Source organism: Mesocricetus auratus, unplaced genomic scaffold, assembly GCF_017639785.1.
Source record: "Mesocricetus auratus isolate SY011 unplaced genomic scaffold, BCM_Maur_2.0 Super-Scaffold_100007, whole genome shotgun sequence".
In the NCBI taxonomy this organism is placed as follows: domain Eukaryota; kingdom Metazoa; phylum Chordata; class Mammalia; order Rodentia; family Cricetidae; genus Mesocricetus; species Mesocricetus auratus.
Window position 1 is genome coordinate 34,474,167 of NW_024429191.1, and position 23,402 is coordinate 34,497,568.

The 23,402-nt window shown below is 46.8% G+C and overlaps 1 protein-coding gene across 1 annotated transcript in view; it reads right to left on the reverse strand.

Moving 5' to 3' along the window:
* Window positions 1-4,407: 4,407 nt before the first annotated feature.
* Window positions 4,408-23,402, reverse strand: part of Slc36a2 (solute carrier family 36 member 2) — a 28,428-nt gene continuing 9,433 nt past the window's right edge. Inside the window, exons 5-10 of the mRNA XM_005067751.4 lie at window positions 20,788-20,872; window positions 16,563-16,781; window positions 14,165-14,263; window positions 10,030-10,196; window positions 8,449-8,618; window positions 4,408-5,400 (exon numbers count right to left, since the gene is read on the reverse strand). Of these exons, the coding sequence (XP_005067808.1) occupies window positions 5,129-5,400; window positions 8,449-8,618; window positions 10,030-10,196; window positions 14,165-14,263; window positions 16,563-16,781; window positions 20,788-20,872 (1,012 nt within the window). The 3' untranslated portion in view covers window positions 4,408-5,128. The remainder of the gene's footprint in view (window positions 5,401-8,448; window positions 8,619-10,029; window positions 10,197-14,164; window positions 14,264-16,562; window positions 16,782-20,787; window positions 20,873-23,402) is intronic.

Consider the following 23,402-nt stretch of genomic DNA (forward strand, 5'->3'; position numbering starts at 1 on the left):
CTGGAGGTAAACAATGGCTTGTGCCAACTCAAATGCCAGCTCTTCAGATCCTCTGCACAGGAGGATGGTGTGGACCACCACCTAATTAGGAAGGGGGTAAATGTATACTTTTAAAAAGCCATGTGTGGGCAGGAGAGAGGGCTCAGTTGGTAAGGCATTTGCCATGCAAACATGAGGATATGAGTTCAAGCCCCAGAACCCATGTGAAAAAAGCCAGGTGTGGTGGTGCACACTTGTAATCCTAGTGCTAGGGAGGTGGGGACCAAAGGACTACTTGGAGAGCTCCAGGCCAGTGAGACACACACACACACACACACACACACACACACACACACACACACACAGAGAGAGAGAGAGAGAGAGAGAGAGAGAGAGAGAGAGAGAGAGAGAGAGAGAGAGAGAGAGAGAGAAATAGTCACACACAAGATTGGCTAGGGCATGGTAGCACATCTTTAATCCCAACTCTCAGTAGACAGAGATGACGGGTGGATCTATGTGAGTTTGGGATCAGCTTACTCTACATAGTGAGGACCAGGCCAACCATGGTCACATGATGAGATCCTGTCTCAACAAGCAAGCAAACACCCACAATCCCCACCACGATGGACTGAAAGCCCTCTGGAACCACAATAGCCACTCTACTGTAAACCTCTGTCAGTTATTTGTGATCTCAACAATGAAAAGGTAACCAATGAAATCACCTGCCCAGGGCACAGTGAGCAGTGATTTAAAGCAAGATGAGCAAGATGGTAAGGAAACAGAGTGAATTCTGAACAGTTTTTTTTCTTTTTGTAAAAAGACTCACTTATTTACTTGGGGACATGCCACGGTGTGTTTGAGGTCAGAGAACACCTTGTGGAGTCAGTTTTCTTCTTTCTGCATGAGGGTCTGGCAGCTCAAGCTCAGGTTAGGAGGCTTGGCAGCGAGTTCCTGGACCGGCTGGGCCACCTCCCATCCCCTCTGGATACTATGTTATTGTTGTTGTTATTGTTACATTTTGAGATAGGGTCTCTTTAGTAGCCCTGCCTGGCCTGGAACTTTTCTTTTCTTTTTTTTTAAACCAGTTTGGTCTCGAACTCACAGAAATTCACCTGCACCTGCTTCCCTAGAACAGGTGTGTGCCACCACATCTGGCTGGTGAGTACTGTTTTAATGTGGAATCCCAGAGGACCTGCTGATGAACTCTCTCTGAGGCACAAAAGAAAGGGAGCAGTCAAGGATCACCCCGACACTTGGGGGCTGAGGAAGGGGAATAATGGGCAGGGCAGCAGCATGGTCTTGAAGCTGCCTTCCTGGAGCTGGTGCACTGGGATCTAATCGTGTGTCTCTGGGGGTGGTCTGGATGCTTTGCTTACAATGGCACCACTGACACATACTTCGCCCTTGAGCTCTACCCTGGGTATGACAACCTTGAGGAGCCACTTGTTCCCCTGCAACCTTTAATCCTGCCACAAAAGCCATTGTGAGCCCCTTGTACTCCTCAGTGGCAATGGAACTCTCTTTCTGTCTCTCTCTCTGCCCTCCCCCCCACCTCTAGCTGAGGAGCTACTGGCACTTGATGGCTTCTAAGGGAGGAAGAGCCAGTTTTAAGGCCATGGCCTTAATAGGATGAATCTGCTCCAGCCGACGGTCACACAGCCATGAGTGTATGGGTGTCACAAATTGGACTCAGTGAGTAATTAAAAAGAAGAAGAAGAAGAAGCAATGTTGGGAGGAAGTGGAGATAGTGGGAAAGACTGGGGGGGGTGCTGTACAGTTTTATGTCAACTTGACACAGGCTAAAATCATCAGAGAGGAGGGAACCTCAGTTAAGAAAATGTCTCCATGAAGATCGGGTTGTAGGCAAGCCTATGGGGCGTTTACTTAATTGGTGATTGATGAGGGAGAACCCAACCCAATGTGATAAGGTCATCCCTGGGCTGGCGGTCCTAGGTAGTGTAAGAAAGCAGGCTGAACAAGCCACGGAGAGCAAGTCAATAAGCAACACTCCTCCATGGCGTCTGCATCAGCTCCTGCCTCCAGGTTCCTGCCATGTTTGAGTTCCTGTTTCCTACAATGATTGATTATGATGTGGAAATGTAAGCCAAATAAACCCTTTCCTCCCCAGCTTGCTTTTTTGGTCATGGTGTTCCTTTGCAGCAATAGAAACCGAAACTAAGTCATGGCAGAAGCGGAGAATATGATCAAAATACATTGTATGCATGTGTGAAATTCCCAGAGAATTAATACAAATATTATGTTGAAAAAAAAAAAAAGAATAGTCTGGCAGGGTCACATGGTAGCTCTGCTGCTTCCACTTTGAGGAACTAAAACACGCCCATTTCCACAGTGGCTGCACCAGTTGACAGTCCCGCCTGTGGTGGATATGGCTGCCTCTCTCTTGTGGGTCTGTGTTAAGGTGTCTGCACTTGAACAGGGTGTAGGAGGACACAATAAACACTCAACTAAGAGGGCGGGGTCACAGGTCCCAAGTGATTTGCTAAGGTCACAGGAAAGAAAACTCAGATGAGGAAGAAGTCGGTAGAAATCACACCCTAGAGTCAACAGTCTCCTCAGAGTGCCTGAGTGCTGGCACTGGTCCCCCAGTCACCAACACCATGTGGCAATATTGCTTTTGGAAAAGAGTATGGTTATAGTATGTGTATGAGGAAACATACATGTGACAAGTGTCACCATGTGGGCCAAAAGCACACGGTTCATTGGGCCTTCATGGGGTTGTGCAGTTTCCTGGGCTCTTTTTAGGATGAGTGGGCAGTGCATGAGGGGAGGTGGCGGGCAGAGGCAACCTGATCTCTGTGAGTCTGAGGCCAGCCTGGTCTACACAGGAAGATCCAGGCTAGTCAGTGCTGTAGAGCAAGACCCTGACTCCAAATTTGGTGGTGGTGGAGGGAGTAAAAATACTTGCCACCAAGCCTGAGGACCTGAGTTTGATCCCTAGGACTCACATGGAGAGAGGAGAAAACAGATTCTTTAAAGTTGTCCTATAAGTCACACACACACACACACACACACACACACACACACACACACACACACACACACCACATATGCATGCACAGGCATACACAAAGAGATGCAAACAATGTAATTCTCTAGAAATATTTTTTCTACTTTCTCTTTGACTTTCCACTTTTTGTACAAAGACTTTTAGGCCTGGCAGAGCAGCAGGGAACTGATGCTAACTGCCTGGGTTACACACCCTCTTCTCACTATGTTGGTCTTCAGCAAACTAATATTTCTGAGCAGGTTTCCTCATCTGAAAGTGGGCGTGTGTGTGTGTGTGTATCTGTGTGTGTGTGTGTGTGTGTGTGTGTGTGTGTGTGTATCTCAGGAACTGTCCTCACTGCTGTTAGGACCTCCTGACAGAAGCAGTTCAAGGAAGGAAGGGGTTATTTTGACTCCCATCACGGTGGGGACAGCATGGTGGCAGGAACACGAGACCTCTGATCACATGGTGTCTGTAGTGAGGAAGCAGAGAGAGGGGAGAGCCCACACTTAGCTTCTTTCCTCCTTTTTATTCACCTCACGACCCCGTCCACGGCATGGTGCTGCCATCTCCAAGATGGCTGTGTGCTTCAACCCTCTCTGGAAGCACACCTCTCCTGTGGGTGTGTCTTCAGGGTGATTACACACTATTCATAGTTTTCTGTACTCCCTGATTCAACAGCGAGCCCCAAAAGTTAAAGAAATGGCAGCTGAGTTGGGTGTGGTGGCAGATATTTGTAATCTGAGGAGAGGGAAGCAGGAAGATCAGACTTTTTTTTTTTTTTTTTGGTTTTTTGAGACAGGGTTTCTCTGTGGCTTTGGAGGCTGTCCTGGAACTCGCTTGGTAGTCCAGGCTGGTCTCGAACTCACAGAGATCCTCCTGCCTCTGCCTCCCGAGTGCTGGGATTAAAGGCGTGCGCCACCAACGCCCGGCCTAAGCATAGCCTTGGCTATATAGCAAGGGAATCCTGCCTCAGAGGAGGAAGAGGAAGAGGAGGAGGAGGAGGGATGATTCTTTAGTGGAGATGGGAGAAATAAACAGACAATACTAGCAACTTGAAAACAGCTGTCACTCAGCTATGCTCACCAGTAGCTGAGATGATGTGGATAATTGCTAATGAGCCCTAGCTGGCTCTGTCCCTTACATCAGTGTTTCTTACTTTATGCACTCCAAGATTTGGTTATGGCCAGTTAGGTCTCAACAATAAGACTGGGTGCTGGAGAGGTAGCTCAACCATCAATAGTGCTTGCTGCGGACCTGAGTTCATTCACAACCACCTGTAACTCCAGACTCAGGAGATCCGAGAGTCTCCTGTGGCCTTTGAGGACATGTATGCATGCATGTGCCTGAGTGTACACACACACACACACACACACACACACACACACACACACACACACCTTTAAAAAAAAAGTCAGTTCCACGGGGCAGAAAGAGATGGCAGCCTCAGGGTAGAAGCCGTCATCAAATCTCCATTTATATCACATTTACATTTACTGTTGGCCAAAGCAAGTTACAAGGTCAAGACTCAAAGGGTAACATGTAGACTCCTCCATTTGGTAGCTGGAGCTGCACCATCACATTGCCACAGGGTATTTATAACACTTTTACCCAGACTATCATGTAAGAACTGGGTATTATGTCTGGTGTCCAGTAGGTAATCGAGGATGTTCATTGCAAGAATTCAGAAATAGCCTCCTCCAGTGATGTCTGTGTCTGCTGCCTCCTGCCCTTGGCTCATTGGCTTGGCCCTGCTTTTTTCTTATTCACTGATGGATTTCTGAGTTGGGCAAAAACTTTAGGGACTTAGAAAGTTCACGCCCTTATCTGTAACACTGATGGTGACTCTTTACCTGAGCATTGTGACTCACCTAGGTCCCCTTGTCTTGCACCCACAGGAAAAGGATGTGATCTGTTTACCAAAGAATGAGCAGGCAGAACACCTTCTGCCAAAAACTGGCCCTTGCCGCCCCCTAGTGGCTGCTTTTTGTATAGCTCCACTCAAAGTACGAAATGACCAAAAAATGAGGGTGGGATCTAAAGCTCCCCACTGTGTGGAAAACTAGAGAATGACCAACGTCTTGCACCAGAGAAAAGGTGAAGTGAAACTATGTAAGTCACCGTGAGTGAGGGGAAGCTCTGTCACTGAATAAACATGGTGGAGTTGGACAAGGGGAGAGAGTTCCCAGACTCAATCAGCTCATCCAAGGCCTGGTAGGTCCCCACCACGAAGCCCACGAAGCCCAAGATGCTGATGAAGGCATCCTTGGTGATGGTCAGGGGGCTCAAGCCCTCCGAGTAGTAGGTGGTCACCTCCAGCAGGGGCGGGATGATGAGGGCCAGAGCGCTGCTGCTCACAGAGCCCACCAGGGAGAGGACCAGGTCCAGGCGCGGGATGAGGATGGCCAGCATGCCTATGGGAGAGGAAGGGGGACAGACGGAGAGACCCATCTTTAAAGCCATTGACTTTAAAGGTTGTTATTGAAGTCACCTTTGAAAGAAAGGAAACCTCCTCCAGACATTCAGTTTTACAATGAAAGCTGAGGGCTGCGGTTGTTGCTCAGTTGGTAGGATGCCTGCCTAACATGCAGGTTCTGTCCCTAGTTGGCATGCCTACAACCCCAGCATTTTGGAGGTAAAGCTGGAGGATCAGGAGCTTGAGGTTTTCTTTGGCTACATAGTTTGGTTTGAGGCCAACCTGTGCTGTATGAGGCTGTATAAAAAGGGAGGAAAAAATAAGTAAAGAAAAAAAAAAAAACAAGAGGCAAGATGTGCTGCATGCGTTTGGTTCCCAGAACTTTGAGGCAGCAGGCAAATCTGAGTTTCAGGTCAGCCTGGTCTACATAGTAAGTTCTAGGCTAGCCAGGGATGCATCCTGAGACCCCCATAAAAACAAAACAAAGCCAAACCAAATGAAAACAACCACACCACCAACAAAACAGCATCAAACAAATGGGAGATGGCTCAGTGGGTATAGGAACTTACTGCTAAGTCTGGTGATCTGATTTTGATCCCCATGGTAAAAATTGTCCTCTGACTTATACACATGTGTCAACATGTATATGTAAACAATAAGCAAACACACAAACAAATGTAAAAAAATTAAAAACTGGGGAAAAGAGGGGAGCTGCCAGTGCACCTGTTCTCATCTCAGGGGTGACACGCTAACAGTTGAGGCAACTCACTCCTGTTGTCCGTATGTAGTGTGACAGGGGAAGTCAAGGCAGAGGTTCCTGCATCTCCTGTCCCTGCTGAAGGCATTCCAGGTTTAATTAGAATCTGATCTCCCTGATGGATAATTCCCATAGAAAATGACCCAACTCTATTCTAGGAACCAGAGCTCAAGATGCCCCAGCTAACTTGGCTTAGCTTCAGTTAAACTATCTGCTCGTGTTAATCCCTCCTACTTCAGCTCTAGAGCAAGACACCTGTAAAAGCATCTTGCTCTAAAAATTTGGGGCTACACTTGGGTTCCCAAATACCTGAGTATAGTCTCTGCCAGTTGGAATAAAGACTTTAAGTTGGCTACAAACTGAGTGGTCATCTCCAGTGGGGTCCACATAACACTATGTGTTCACATTGCTGGGTTGTTGGGGGGATTTTCTCTACCCACTTTGGCTCAGTGTTTGGGGTTTTGAAAATGGAGAGAGATTATTGAGAGAAAAGACAATGTTCTTTTGCGAGCTACATCCAGGAGAGTCCAAGTGGTGATGGCTCTGTAAAACCCGATAATGAAGGAAGCAGGCCTGACTCATAAACATGGAATCCTAGCAGTACCCACCATCCCCCAATACCAAAGGAATTGGATGTCAGATCAGGTTCAGATGGTTCCTCAATTCCAATTTGACAATGGCTAGCCTCCTGCTGGGCCGGCCTTGCAGACAGGTGTGTGTGTGTGTGTGTGTGTGTGTGTGTGTGTGTGTGTGTTTCCAGAACACCCTAGTTAGTCAGCAAAATGTCAATAGCTTCAAATGATCTTCTGTTATTACTCTTTCATGTATGTGTGCTCTGATTTCTCTCCCCATCAAGTGATTTTTTTGCGCACTTTTTTTTTATCCTTTGACAATTTCCTGTGGGTATATACTCTATGCTGATCATTCTCACCCCCATTACCCTCTCTCGTCTCCTCCCAGTTGTTCCAGACCCCTTTTTCTCAACAAGCTCCCCAGCCTTTCATGTATGGGTTTGTCTTAAACGTTGGCTTAAATTTACCCGAAGTCCTGAGGGACCAACTGCACCCATTGCCCAAGCATTCTCCCTGGCTCCCTACCTTCAGTGCCAGCCTTGGAGGTGAAAGGTGCTGGCTCTGGGCTGTGATGACCTGGGTTTCAGCCCTGCTTGTTTTTCTTCATTGACATTAGTTTTTCAAACTTAACTACATTTATTTATTGAGTGTATGTATGTGCAGTGTGTGTCTCAGCATGTGTTCGAGTCTGAGGGCAGCTTTTAGGAGCTGATGTCCTCCATCTGTCGTGTGGGTTCTGGAGACTGAACTCTGGTCATCAGGCTTGGCAGCAGGTGTCTTTCCAACTGAGCCATCTCACTGCTATTAACTATTGAGAAAGTATCCCATGTAACCCAGGCTGGCTTCAAACTTGCTAGGTAGCCAAGGGTGACCTTGAACTTCTGATCCTCCTGATCCCACCTCCAGAGTGCTGGGATCACAGGCATATACCAACACATCCCGTTTATGAGGTGCTGGAGAATGAACGTAGGCCAGGCAAATACTCTCCAGACTGAGCCATGTCCCCAGCTCTCAGCACTCACCGGCCAGTTTTCGGACAGTGTTCTACTTCATGAACATTCTCTTGGGAACTGAATTAAATGCTATGAAATACAGCCTAGGGAGAGTTTACCACAGTGCCTTGCACACTCTCTGTTTCATGGTTACTATTTAATACACTGATATCAATGAATCTGTCCTTCGACTGGGCATCAGCACACCTGTCCAATTAGGGAACATTAGAAGTGGTTTAGAGGGAGGTTGGGGAGACGGCTGTTAGTCAAGTGTCTACCCTGCAGACACAAGGACCTGAAGTGATCTCTAGAACACATGTCAAAAAGAACCAGGCATGGTGGGGTACACATGTAACCCCAGCACTGGGGAGGCATAGACAAGCTGATCTCTGGAGCTTGCTGGAAGGTAGCCTAGCCTAACTGGGGAGTTCCAGACAAAAATCCTGAAAATGTCACCTAAGCTGTCCTCTGCCTCTACACGGATGCACACATTATGAATGAACACACACACACACACACCACACACACTTGCACACATGGGCACACACATGTGTGTACACACAAGTGCACATGCACACATGAGCACACACACATGCACATGCACACATGAGCACACATACATGCACATGCACACATGGGCACACACATGTGCACACACACATACACACACACACACACATCTCAGGAAATGGTCAGGAGGCTCCCCGAGTCTCTGTTCTACTCACATGTGAGACAGACCATGGCGAGACGGATGGACAGGTCCACGGGCAGTGCCCAGCGCTTTGACACCTGGGAGACAGCGAGGGGGATGATGATTTCGGCAGGGACATAGAACTGCAGGGCGTAGGTGCACAGGATGCCGACAACATACAGGAGCTTGACTGACTGGTACAGCCTGCAAGACACACAGCCATGTTCCCCTTGGCCTGATACTCCCACACTGTGCCTCCTGTGGACAGCAGCCTCTGACTTTGGGACAGTCCCTTGGGTCTGTGTTTCCTTCTCTGAAGATGAAGGCGTGGGGCCTTTTCTGAGTACAGAGAGTGGAGAGAACAGAGAAGCATCGAGGAGCTGAAGGCAGCAGTGGGAAGGGTGGTGCAGACGAGAGACAAACGACCCTGAGTATGTGCACACATAGTGAGTGCTTTCGCAGACCACTCTGTGAAGTGTGGGTCAGGTCAGGCCTAATGCTAAACACTTCTCCCAGGAAGACTCAACAGGAAAGTAGCCAGGGACCCAAAGCCTGGGTCTAAAGTCTTTTGTGACTAGAGTCTACAGGAATTGTCCTCGCTCCCTCAAGTACTCAGTGTATCAGGGGTTGTCAATGAGAGCTCTGCTTCATTTGGAGAACTGCCAAGTCCTTAATAATTGTGAGGGAAAGACATTATCTGTGGGCTTGTGTGGAGTGTGTGCATGTGTATGTGTGTGTGTCTGTCTCTCTCTCTCTCTCTCTCTCTCTCTGTGTGTGTGTGTCTGTCTGTCTGTCTCTCTCTCTCTCTCTCTCTGTGTCTGTCTCTCTCTGTGTGTCTGTCTCTCTCTCTCTGTGTCTGTCTGTCTGTCTGTCTGTCTGCCTGTCTCTCTCTCTCTCTCTCTCTCTCTCTCTCTCTCTCTCTCTCTCTCTCTCTCTCTCTCTCTCTCTCTCTGTGTGTGCCACACACACAGAGAGGCCATGCAGATGTCAGATGTCTTCCTCTGCTACTTCTCACTTTACTTTTTGAGACAAGGTCTCTCACTGAACCCGGAGCTCACCAATTCAGCCCAACTGACTGGGCAGTGAACCTTGGGGCTCCTCCTGGCTCTACCTTCCCAGTGCTGGGATTACAGGCACATGCCACATGCCTGGCTTTTTTAGGGTGCTCTTGCTTGCGTGTCGAATTCTCTTAGCTGCCGAACCTTCTCCACAGCACTGTTTCGAGTTTTCAACACTAGCTCCCCTGACTTGGCGTGGAGGGGGCGTGGCAGCAGAGACTTAGTCGTGCGCCTGGGGAGGGGAACCAGAAGGTTCCAACTCACAGAGAAAGCCTTTTGTTCTCCTCCAGCATCCCCGCCCCGCCCGAGGCAAGGACTCTCACTTTACTTCTCCTTTCCTCTCAGTTGTGCCCCTTTCACAGTAAGATGCCAAGACCTGATTTGACCTGGAGGCAGCTGCCAACACATCTCCATAGCCCAGGGTTCCAATGGTGGCTCTACCTCTCCCAGTGACAGTGTCTCTAGACCCGGGTCCCCCTGCTCTGACAGGGAGAAGAAGAGATCTGCACACTTCTACACATCTCTGAATTCCTCCCACCCACGAGCCGTGAAGGTACCAGCAGTTGGGTAGGTTAAGAGTGATGCTGGCTTTGATGTCATCTCCAAACCGCAGGTAGCCTAAGGCCCCGATGGCAATGTACAGGGTGGTGATGATGGACATCCCCAGAGACAGGATGGTTGGGAAGCGGCGGGCATCCTTCATCTTGTTTTCCAGAGGCAGGACCTGCAGGGACACCACATTGTAAAGAGAAGGAGGAGGGTAACAGCAGCAACAGTATCAACCAGGAGCACAAAGAAGAGAAAGCCTTGCTGCCTCTGGCACATCCCCAAATGAATCAAAAGAAGGGACTTGAAAAGATGCTTGTGTGATCTTGCTCATGTCAAGATTATTTAAGACTGAAAGGCGGGAGGCGGACAAACATCCATCGTTAGAAAATGAGCACACAAAAATGTGGTACATCCGTGCAGTGGAATATTATACAGCCTCTAAAAAGAAGGAAATTCTGGGGCTCAGCTGTTAAGAGTACTACTGGCTGCTCTTGTAGCAGACCCAGATTTAGTTCCCAGGACCTAGATCTGGAAGCTCACAACCATCTGTAACTCCAGATCCATGTGATCTGACACCCTCTTCCAGACCCTTTAGGTACTAGACACACATGTAGTGTACATACATACATGCAGGCAAAACACTTATACACATAGAATGAAAATAAATCTGTTTTAAAATGAAGGAAATTCTGACAGCCATTGCAGTGCCTGTGGAGTCCAGAAGAGGGCGATGGCTCTCCTGCAGCTGGAGTTACAAGCTGATGTGGGTGCTGGGACCCGAATCTTGGTTCTCCTCAAGAGCAGTCAGTGCTCTTAACTGCAGGGCCATCTTTGCCCTTCTGATTTATGACAATAGCTATTTGGACAGGGGTGAGGAGATACCTCACTGTGATACACCCAACAGCTAATGAGAAGGTGCTTATTTTCATATCTTTGTTGGTCATTCGTAGTTCTTCTCGAGGAAGTCCCCACTTAGATCATTCACTCATTTTGCAGTGGTTACTTTGGTGTTGCTTGTTGGGCTTCTTATACATTGTGGTGTCAGCCCTCATCCTGGGTGTCAGCCCTCTACCGGGTGAGCACATACCTCCTATTTTGAAAGCTGTCTCTCCTCCGTTCTTTCCTTTGCTATGCAGACACTCTTTAGTTAGCCCCAGCCCCGTTTGTCAGTTTACTTTTGTTCTCTGTGCCTTTGGAACCCTATCCAGAAAAATCATCCCCTGGACCCACCACTGTGTCTGACCATCCCACACACATTCTCTTCTAGAAGTTTGAGTCTTGAGTCTTCCCTTAATGTCTTTGATTCATTTTGAGTTATTGGGTTTTTTCTTAAGATTTTAAAAATTACATTTATTTATTTATTTATTTCATGTGTGTGCAGAGATCAGAGGAAAGTATGGTAGGAGTTGGTTTTCTCCTCCCACCATGTAGGTCCCAGGGATTGAACTCAGGTCCTCAGGCTCGGAAACAAGCACTTTTATCCACTGAGTCATCTTGCTGGGCCTTGGGTTGGTTTTTGTGTAAGGCAAAAGTTTCCAATTTTTGCGTGGGGATAAATGTTATAATGTTGAGGTTCACGTTAATTTTCTTCCTATCTCTATAAGTTTAAATTCAAGGGAGATCCCAATTCATGAATGATTCAGTGGTTGAGGATGGAAACCACCTCATGGGACACCTTTTCTTTTTAGCAGGGGGATGTGAAAAGGAACCCTTGTAGGACAGAGAGTATGACAGGAACCCTGATTTCCTGTTTCTCCGTTTCTGCTAGGCCATGTGGCCAAAGACAAGTCCCAGGCACAGAATCACATTCTGGTGTACCAGTGACACAGAGATTACACAGACATTTGAAGCAGCTGAGAGCAACTAGGAGTGAGTCTGGGGATTTCAGGAGTGAGGGGCATTAAAGATCAACTTCACAATGCACAGTGACCTGTGTAAAACCAGGATGTAGCGCCCTTGGGCAAAAACCAAGAATTCCAAGATAGCGTGGGCAGAGCATGGAGTTGTGATACTTTTGAAGACTGGCCCTGTGAGGTGGCACGCCTGCCAAGCTGGGCCTGGGGAGAATATTTCCTCTCTTTCTGTGTGTGTGTGTGTGTGTGTGTGTGTGTGTGTGTGTGTGCACGTGTCTGTCTGTCTGTCTCTCTATCTTTCTCTCTCTGTTTAAGACATTGACAAACACACAGAAGAAACACGGGAAGTACGTGAAAGCATAGGGAGTCAAAAGCCAGGCTTTCTGGTCACAGGATCATTAAAAGGAGTTTGGCTAGGAGCTGGCAAACTCTGATAAAGAAGTACTTATGAAAGATTTGTACAGGTTGGGCACACACCTGGCTTGGGAGTCAGTCAGAGAGCCATATCAAGACCCTGTCTCAAAAAACAAAGCAAGATTTGAATACATCACAAAGGAGACACACAAACACTAACTACACAGCGGAAAGGAGGGTCAGCAAGAGGGCTCAGCGGGGAAAGCACTTACAGGGAAAGCCTGATGACCTGAGTTCGATTCCCCCAGTCCACAAAAAGCTGGATGTAATGGCCACATCTCTAATCCTGGCACTCCTAAGGGGAGGTCAGAGGCAGAGACAGGAGACTTGGCAGAAAGCTCACAGGCCAGCTAGCCTGGGGGCCCGATAGCAGCTGAAGCAGTAAGAGAGACACCTCAAAAGGTGCAGGGGAGAACTGACTCCACACGCACAGCTCACTCACTCACGTGCTACTCAAAACAAACAGTTAAAGATGTATAAAGAGTGCAAATGATACTCGTAACCAGTTGTCATTAGTACAATGCAAATTAAGCAGCAATCAAATACCACTACACACTGCAGAATGCTTGAAATAAAAATATGCTGGGACTGGGGGCACAGCTCAGTGGTGGAGCTCTGGTTAGCATGCTTGAGGTCCTGGGTTCAATTCCCAGCGCACTCCCACATGCACTCCGGACCTGCAGTCCAGACAAGCACCAGTCCCAGTGTGGAAGGGCTGCAGTGCTCACGTGTTACGGACGAAGTGAAAAGTGTCAGTCAGGGCTGGGGTGGAACTCACTGGTAGAACCACTTGCCTAACCAGCAATAACAAACATCTGGCCAAAATTACTCTTCTAAACGTCTATAAGTAGGCGATCCAGAAGCCTCTTCCTAGAGAAGAAAAAGTTAAATCTATGTAAGACCCATACGCAAGTTCTCAGAGTGAACATTAGGAGCATTGCTCACAGATGTTACAGACTAGAGACAGCTCAGACTCCTCAGTGGGTAAGCTGAAGAGAGGTAGAACCGACCACTCAGTGGCTGTTCTGAGTTATGAGCACCGAGGGAGGGTTACAGGCGTCAGCAGAGATTAGAATGACCAAAAGAGGCTGAGAAGATGCTCATATCGACGTTGTTATGCAGCCTTGTCCTTAAATAGAGAGGAAAGGAATTTTTTTTTTTGGTGAGACAGGGTCTCATGTAGCCCCTTGAATAAGCTGTGGTGCTGAGGCTGACTTTGAACTCCTGATCCTCCTACTTCCCTCTCCTGAGGGCAGGGTTTACAGTTCATGTGGTGCTGAGGATGGAACTTGGGGCTTTGTATACTCGAGGGGAGCTCTTCACTGGCTAAGCTACATCCCTAGTCCATAATCGATTGAAAACACACACACTTCTTTTTCAGTTTAAAACACTTATGTTTGTTGGGAGGGTATTCAGACAGGGTTCTCTGTGTAGCCCTGGCTGTCCTGGAACTTGATCTGTTGATCAGGCTGACTTTGAACTCAGAGACCCACTTGCCTCTGCCTCCCAAATGCTGGGATTAAAGGCGTGTGTCTGGTTAAAACACCTATATCTTTTATGAAGTCTTTTCATTTAAATTATGTACAATCACCAGTCTTAATTTAAAAAAGACTAGGAAACGCTTAGCTTATTGCTGGGAAGATAACATTGAAAAGACACTGACAAAAATAATTCCTGGATTGCTTCTCTGCCATAACCTACTTTTCGTCTGCTGGTGACAACTGATCTAAATGAGACTAGAGGTTGCTTTATCCCATGTGTAATTTTCACAGGCCTAACCCAATGACCAAAAACACACACAAAGCCAGAACTCAGAGCTCCTTCCCAGAAACGGGTTCACAGGTCCAGGGAAAGGCCACCTTCATTACAAGCTTACCACGCCGATGCTTTCAAATGAAAAAATGGCTGTTCCAAAGAAGAGAGGGTAGGTCTTCCAGCTTGCTACCAGTGGCAACTGGCTAGGGTCTGGAATTCCCTACAGGAGAGAGAAATATGAGATTGTCACTCCATGGGCTCCTCTAAGCAAAAAGGACTCTGAGAGGAGAGCTGGATTTGAGAACACTGAATGCCAAAAATTTCGGCAAGCCTTTAGAATGAGGTACAAATTATAAATATTGACTTTAGTATTGCACAGTACCAAAGAGCCAGAAGGTAGGAACATGCAGGTATTGTCAAAGCATAGAAGATCATGAAGGGAGCAGGTTTATCAGAAGTCTCTAAAAGTATATTACATGCATCACAGATTAGCAGCACCCAATGGCACCCAAGAACATCTATGAGTGTGAGAGATTATTGCAATGCAGTTATAGACTATTCTAGGGAGCCCAACACAGTAGGTTGAATGTGAAAGTCTGCTCTTCTCTTTCTGAGCTGAAGATTAAAGGGAGAGAACAGAAGTGGAGTAAATGCTCTACTCGCCCGTGGCCCAGAATGTTAAAAGAAACACAAGATAGATTTTATAATTGAAGATTCCTGGAAGAGCCCCAACATAAATCAGAAGTAGCATATGTATGTACAGATGTGAAGGCATATGTGTGGGTGCATGCGGAGGCCAGAGGTCAATGTCAGGTCAGTGTCAATGTCAGGTGTCTTTATGGTCCCTCTTCACTTTAATTTTTGAGTCAGGGTCTCTCATTAAACTTGGAGCCCATCAATTTGACTAGACTGCCTGGTCAGCCAGCCTCAGAGATCTTCCTGTTTCTGCTTTGCTTACCCCAACTCCCCCACTCCAGTGCTGGAATTACAAGCCTGTACCACAGCACCCTGGCTCTTACACAGGTTCTGGGGATTTAAACTTAGGTCCTCATATGCTTGCAGCACACAGTTTACTAATGGAGCTGTCTCCCCAACCCTGCAAACGTAGCTTTTTAAAAAGCTGGATTTGGTGGATGACACCAGAAGAAACCATCCTGAGTGAGGTAACCTAGTTACAAAAAGACAAACATGGTATGTACTCCCTCATATATGGATTTTAGACATGGAGCAGGGGAGTGCCAGCCTACAATCCCATTGACAGAGAGCCTGGGAAACAGGAAGAACCCTAAGAGAGATATGCATGGCAACCCAGAGAAGGGGAATGGGACAGGATATCCTGAGCAGATTGTGAGCATGGAGGGAGGGGAGAGGGAGCTGGGAAAAGAGAAGGGGAGAAGAGGAGGGGAGAGGAGGACATGAGGGAGCAGGAAGGTTGAAGAACAGAGGAGAATAGGATGAGAGATACCATAACAGAGGGAGTCATTATAGGTTTGAGGAGAGATCTGGCACTAGTGAGATTTCCAGAAATCTACAAGGATGACACCAACTGGCAAACTAAGCAATAGTGGAGAGGCTACCTTAAAAGACTTTCCCCAATAATGAGGTTGAGGACTACCTTATATGCCATCCTAGAGCCTTCATCTAGTGGCTGATGGAAGCAGAAGCAGACACCCACAGCTAAACAGTGAACTGAACTCCTGGAACCCAGTTGCAGAGAGGGAGGAGTGATGAGCATAATCACTCCTTTTCTCCCCTTCTTTTTACAGCTCCCTCTCCCCTCTCTCCATGCTCACAATCTGCTCAGGATATCCTGTCCCATTCCCCTTCCCCATTCCCCATGCATATCTTTCTTAGGGTCCTTCCTGTTTCCTAGACCAGGCTGGTGAAACCCACAGAAACAGCTGATCTGAACAAGGGGGAGATCATGGGCCCTAGACTGATGGTGAGGCCAGCATGGGACTTATCCAGACCCCTAAATTTGGGTGTCAGTGAGGAAGCCTTGACAATCTATGGGGCCTTGGGTAGTAGATCAGTATTTATCCCTGGCATACAAATGGGCTTTGGGAGCCCATTCCACATGGAGGGATGCTCTCTCATCCTGGACACATGATGGAGGGCCTAGGCCCTGCCTGGGATGAAATGATAGACTCTGGAGATCCCCTATGGAGGGCCTCACCCTCCCTGGGGAGCAAAGTGGGGATTGAGTTGGAGGTTGGGGGGGGGAGGGGAAGAGGGGAGAGAGAGGGAGCTGGGGTTGACATGTGAAACAAGCTTGTTTCTAATTTAAATAAAAAATTAAAAGAAGCTAGATTTGGTATTAAAAACAGTCATTTGGAGACACAGAAGGAATAAGACAGCTAAAAATACAAGACAGTACAAAGGGGGAAAGCTATAACAAGATGGGTCCTAGGCTGAAGGGTGAGGAACATACCATACCCACCTTAGGACTTGGGGCCTGATGCCTCATATGGGTACAAGGGCCCTGTCTCCCAGGGAGTCAGTGGACGCTGTGCACCAACCTGGATGATGTACTGGGCAATGATGATTAGGCTGACCAGCATGCTGATGTTGGCCAACAGGGAGAAGATGGTAAGGACACGGAGGTTCCGAATAAAGACCAGAAGCCCCAGAACGGGCAGGAAGGTGAGCATGTAGAGTCGTGAGTCCATGGTGGGCATCAGAGCTACAGTCTCATTGTTGCAGCAGCTGAAGGTTGTGCCATTAACAGCTTCTACTACCTGAGGAAGAAATGAGAAAGCAAGAGGAGGAAAAATCTGGTCACGATGTGGACTCAGCGCTTTCCCCAGAAGCAGGCTCTCTTATGAAGAGCTGATCTGAAGCAAGTACAGGACACTGACAACTACTTTTTGGTTTTAATCTTTCTAAGGCATTTACAGCTTTTTATATGTTTGTGTGTGCATGTGTGCTGGGCATTGTGCACACATGGAAGTCAGAGGACAACTTACAAAAGTCAGTTCTCTCCTTCCACTATAGGGGACCCAGGGCTCGAACCTAGATCATCAAGCTTGGCAGTAAATGCAGTCTCTCCAGCCCATGAAATGTCTTATTCTAAATACTTTCAACAGACTACCTTAAAGGAGGCTACCAAGACAGCAAATTTCATGACAGATAACTACATTTATAGTGGGGTCTGGTCCCTTGGCTTCCTGGCATCCATTCTCCTGGTATTGCTTATTCATACTGAATTCAGTCTTGGGAAAACTGAAGATTACAGAGCTGGAAGGCTGACCTGTGTGTCAGAAATACAGATGGAAATCTCAAGCTAGGTGACACAAATACCAACTAAAAAAGGTGAGAGTGAACACAGACAGTGAGATCCCAAGGGATGACTCACTCATTCTGGTATCTGCAGTACCCCCCCCCACCACATACACGCACGCATGCGCGCGCGAGCACGCACACACACACACACACACACACACACACACGCACACACACACGCTCTGGCTTCTGGTCTTTTCTGGGACTCACGTCTAGCTTTCTCTTCCATTTTGTAAGTCAGCTTAGATCCTTCCAGTACACTCATTTTCTGTCTAAAAATTTCCCAGAGTCTCTTTCTTTCACTCATAGCCCCTAATGCCCTTCAGTTATTGCTCTATAACTGGCCTAGAGAGTTACCCTCTCTCTCTGTCTTTAGATTTGTTTTATTATTTTGTGTGTATGACTGTTTTGCCTACATGTACGTTTGTGTACCATGTGCATGTCTGGTGTCCTCTGAGATCAGAAGAAGGAGTCAGATCACTGGGACTGTAGTTAACAGACAGTTGTGAGCTGTCATGTGGGTGGTGGGAATAGAACCCAGGTCCTCTGCAGGAGCAACAAGTACTCTTAAGCACTGAGCCACCTGTCAAGCCCAGTTGTTCTTTCTTGTCTAGCATTTTGAATGTCAGGGGCCTCCTTTTTTCCTTTTGCATGGATTGCTTACAGAAGAACACACCATCCTTGAATCCTACTTAGTGAAATCTATTAACACCCTCAAACATGTTGCAAACAAGACTCCAACACTGGTTAGTTTTAATTACCAACTTGCTATAATCTGGAATTACCTGGGAAGAGTCTCAGTGAAGATTTGTCTAGATCAGGTTGGCCAGTGTCTGTGGGGGAATTATCTTGATTGTTAACTGATGTGGGAAGACCCAGCCTACTGTGGGCAGTACCATTCCTTAGAATCGGGCCCTAGACCGTAATCATGGAGAAAGTGAGCTAAGTATTAAGCATGTAGCATTCATTTCTCTCTGCTCTTAACTGTGGATGTGATGGGACTAACTGCTTTGGGTTCCTGCTCCCCTGATTGATGGATTGTAACCTGGAGTTGTGAGCTAAAATACACTAAGTCTCCCTTAAGTTTCCTTTTGTTGAGGTATTTTATCACAACAACAAAAATGGGATTAACACAATCTCCCCCACACACAGTATACATGCCCCTTCCCTATAAGGTTAAGGTGGATAAATGGTTTACCCTAAGTTTAAAATCAGCATAATTCCAATATAAACAGTACCATTGTTTAAACAACAGGATTCACAGCAGAACAGTTACAATCTAGAATCATGAAAGGAGAAGTGTAAAGCTGTTGCTGACATCGGTTCTCATGGAGAAGCATGGAGTCATCTCCAATATATTCATCCACGCATTTTCCATGCAATGTAACAAGTTACATGATGAAGATTGATTTTATATTGTAAGATGGCAATTACTGTATCCATTCTTACTTTGAAACCTTATTTTAACTTAAGCATACACAGTGGATATATAAATATGAGTCATTATGTCTTGAATTTTTCTCTACTTCTTTCATGTGTGTTGCAGGGATGGGACCCTGGGGCTCAGGCATGCGGGGCAAGCACAGTGCCACTGAGTCTCTTGGCTTTTTTTTTTCTTTTTGAGGCAAGATCTCACATAGCCCAGGTTGGCTTCAAACTTACTATGCGGCTGAGGATGACCTTGAACTTCTGATCCTCCTGCCTCCTCCTTCCCAGTTTGTGAGGTGCTGGAGATTGAACCCCGAGATTTGGGAATGTTATGCCATCAGTCTACCAACTGAGCTAAATCCCAGCTCCCTGACCTTTGTCTTTTAGTTAGTTTGTTTGTTTAATGATTCTTCCCTACAGTAGGAAACATCCCCAGACGATTAATGTGGGAGTTTGAATGTAACTGACTACCACAAGCTCATAGAGTGTGGCACTATTAAGAGGTGTGGCCTTATTGAAGTAGGTGTGGCCTTGTTGGAGGAAATGTGTCACGGTAGGGATGGGCTTTGAGGTTTCCTATGCCAAGCTAGGTCTAGTTCAGTTCACTTCTTGTTGCCTGTGGATCAAGATGTAGGACTCTCAGCTGCTGCTGCAGCATCATGCCTGCCTGCATGCCTCCATGTGCTGCTATGATGATAATGGACCAAACCTCTGAACTGTAACCACCCTTAAATGTTTTTCTTTCTAATTGTTGCTGTGGTCATGGTGTCTCCTCACAGCAATAGAAACCCTGACTGAGACAATTAGCCAGGCACTCACAGACCTCCATAAAAGATCTCTGTGAAGTGGCCAGGACTCTTCCTCAATGCAACCACCACTGTCTTCTATGACCAGTAGAATTGCTTCTCTTGGGTGGGTCCCATGTATTCCCACCTGGAAGTTTTTTTCATGGTTTATGTCCCTAGCTTGACTACTACCACTCTGCAAGCTGCCCAAGCATGCCCAGCTCACATATGGGTGCTGGAGGCAGCCTTCTCTGATGCCAGAGGCTACACAATGATGTTTCTTGACCACAGTGTGCATTCCCACCACCTGAGATGTCACATGGAAGTTTGCCCACTGTGTTTTAGAACCACCCACTTAGCTTGCAACCCCCTCAAGACAGTGCTTGCCTTGATAGGCAGCTGATAAAAATGCAGACCGTGAGCAACAGACACATAAATAAAGGTTTGCAGATAGCAGCTTGCTTTTTGAAGAGCCTCTATATAGTGAGTTTGAGGCTAGTTTGGTCTACATGAGATCCTGCCTCAAACAATAAAATAAAGATAATACAAACAAAAAATATCTTTGGTTTGGGGATATGGCTTAGCTAGTAGAGTGCTGGGCATGCATGAAGTTCTGGATTTGATTTCAAGGGTTGCATAAACCATGCATGCCGGCACACACCTAAAATCCCAACACTTAGTGAGTAGGGGCAGGGGATCAGGAATTCAAGGTCACCTTCGGCTATATAATAAGTGTGAGGCCAGCCTGGGCTACATGAGACCCTATCTCAAAACAAAATAACAACAACAACAAAAACAAAGTAGAATAAAAGAAACAGTGGAAATATCCAGCAACAGCACATAAATCATGTTATGACCATTCTTAGTGATGAAGTGCTTCAAACTACTTAAAATGTAAGAACCTGGCAAAGTGTGAATCAGTTATGATAGTCAGCTTTCCATTGATATATTAAAACATCTGAGATAATTAACTTCTAAAGAGAAAAAGTGTGGGCTCCTAAGATGGCCTGAACATGTACACACACACACACACACACACACACACACACACACACACACACAGGGTAATGACTTAGAAATCTATAGATATATGCAGGGTGAGAGAGGCCAAGTTACACGATAGCATGGCTTTCCTTTCCCATGCTGTGTTAACGAGTGTTTGAGGACTCAGGTGCAGTGATGCCGTAGGGAAATAACCGGTAGAGAATCTTCCTTCTGTGTCCTCCCCTTCCTACCTTGTCTAACGTACCTGTTTTAAATTGTCTGCCAGAAACACAATGTACACACAGCAGAAGCCCAGCTGTGTGACAATGAGGAAGAAACTCACGATGTACCTGGAGGGAGGAGGAGGAGAGATGCTTGTTATAAAAGAAATTGACATTTCTGTTCTATTTCTTGCCATTGTGCCCTCTGTCCCCAAGACCTGGTGGCCCTGTACCAACACCCTCCATCTTTCGGCCACTATCAAGAAGGCAGGGGGAGGGAGGTAACAAGGGCTGTTTGTAAACAACAGTTGAACACTCACAGCAGGGTAAGCGGTCAAGTTCCCAGGGATGGGACTCTGGGTTGCACCTGCCTCCATGGCATTCTTTATCCCTCCTCTCGCTGTGACTGACGGCAAACACACAGCTGCCCAGAACACATAAAACATTTTTTCCTAACACGTGCCAGACACTTCATTGGATATTGAAGACACATAAGTAACACAGGGCCTCTTGCTCTGGGAGTTTATACTAGAATGGTTTGTAAGATGGGTAGAAATTAGCATTACATGGGCTGAAGGAATGATGCAATTTCTTGCTTGCTCACAAGCGTTAGGACCTGTATTCAGATCCCTAAGTCCCCACGTAAAAAGCTAGGCGTGGTGGTGCACACCTGTAATCCCAGCTCTGGGAAGATGAAGACAGAAGTATCCTTGGAGTGTGCTGGCTTGCCAGTGTGGCCAAATCAGTGAGTTCTAGGTTCAGTGAGATACATATATATGCATAAAGTGAATGAAAAAGACACCATGTGTATATAAATATTCATGAACATTCACACCACAGAACAGCACACATATGAACATGCACTCACACATATGTATACAAAGAAATTAGCATTATACCATGGCTCTAGAGGCCATGGTGAAAAGAGACGTAGTGTTATAATGAAACCCATTATTTTGTATAAATATGCACTTGAAAATATCCACATCAAAGTTTGTCTGGTGAGAAAAGTCTTAATAAATGTGTAAATCCCAATAATTTATCCCCAATCTGTCTTCATTCCCTTTAATCCTAAAGGGGAGAGAACAAGGGAGGGAGGGAGAGAGAGAGAGAGAGAGACAGAGACAGAGACAGAGACACAGAAAGAGACACAGAGAGAGAGACAGAGAGAGACACAGAGAGACACAGAGAGAGAGGCAGAGACAGAGACAGAGAGAGAGACAGAGACAGAGAGAGACACACACAAAGAGACAGAGAGAGACAGAGACAGAGAGAGACAGAGAGAGACAGAGACAGAGACACACACACACAGAGGCAGAGACAGAGACACACACACACACACACACAGAGAGAGACAGAGACAGAGAATATTAATGAATTGTGGAGATGGAAAGAAAGAAGCATTCTTAGACTACCATTGACTGGAGAGACAGTTCAGTAGTTAGTGCAGTCCCGATCCCCAGAATCCACATAGATGCCAGGTGTGCATGTTGCTCTTCCAGCCTTGGAAAATGGAGATGGATCTCCATAGCAAGACGGCTAATGAAATTAGCCATGTCAGCAAGCTCTGGATTTGATTGAGAGGCCCGGCCTCAACGAGTGCAAGAGTGATGGATGATGATTCTGACATCAACCTCAGGCCTCCACATTCACGAGCGTACATGTGCCCTGCGTGTACTCCTACACATGCAAACGTCCTCACATCACACATACAAGTGAAAATGGGAAAAATAATACACAAGAAAAGGCACCTTTGGAAGGGGAGAAGAAGAGAAAGGAAGAGAGGGAGGAATAAAGAAGAGAAGGAGGGAGGAAGAGACAATAAAAAATAGGAGGAGGAGGTGGAGAAAGAGGAACGAGGAAGCGTTTGTGCGAGGGAACAGGTAGGCTTCACTGCCTTCCAAGAGCAGTGTTCACTGTGGGAGCAAGACCTAGCTAGAGGGGGTGTGACAGCAGATTCCCTCCATGAAGAGGGAGAGTGCAGTTGCATGAAACTGTGGCCACTAGGACAGGGGGATGAAAGTGTGTTCAAAGTTTGGGGACGCTGACCATGGACCAGCCGGTAGGGGATAGATATCTTACATGATGTACCTGGTTTTGACTTGGACCGCTCAGGAGGAAGGATGGGCCTAGGAGAAGGGGACAGGACACACTCATTTGGTATCTGAAGCTGAACACTGTGTCTTAGCAGCTGGGATGCTGAGTTGTGCCAATGGACAAAGCCTCAAGGAGGTAGATCAAGGTTGAAAAGCAGAGTCTGAAAAGGAAAGGGTAGAGGTCCCAACTGTCAGATCCAAAGGAAACGAATTCCCCAAACTCCAAAAGGCAGTCCATATGTCCAGAAACATGCTTAGTGTGCTGGACTATAGATTTTCTGGGGGTTAGATAAAAGCCAGCCTTCCTCAGGAACTGATGAAACCGGCTTCCATTTGCCAAAAGGAGTCATTTCCCTTACCTCTGGCAGAAGGGACATAAGGCTCTCTATTGACCTATACCTGTGGTTGCTTATCAAAGTGCAGGCCGGCCTTCAGGCTCCCTCAGTATCACAAGGGCCCGTTACACATTTCAAAGTCCATGCTGGTATCCTAGCCCTTCTTGCTCCTCTTCTACCCCAAACTTCCCCACCCCCAGCTACTCATCCTTTTTATAACCCCTATCC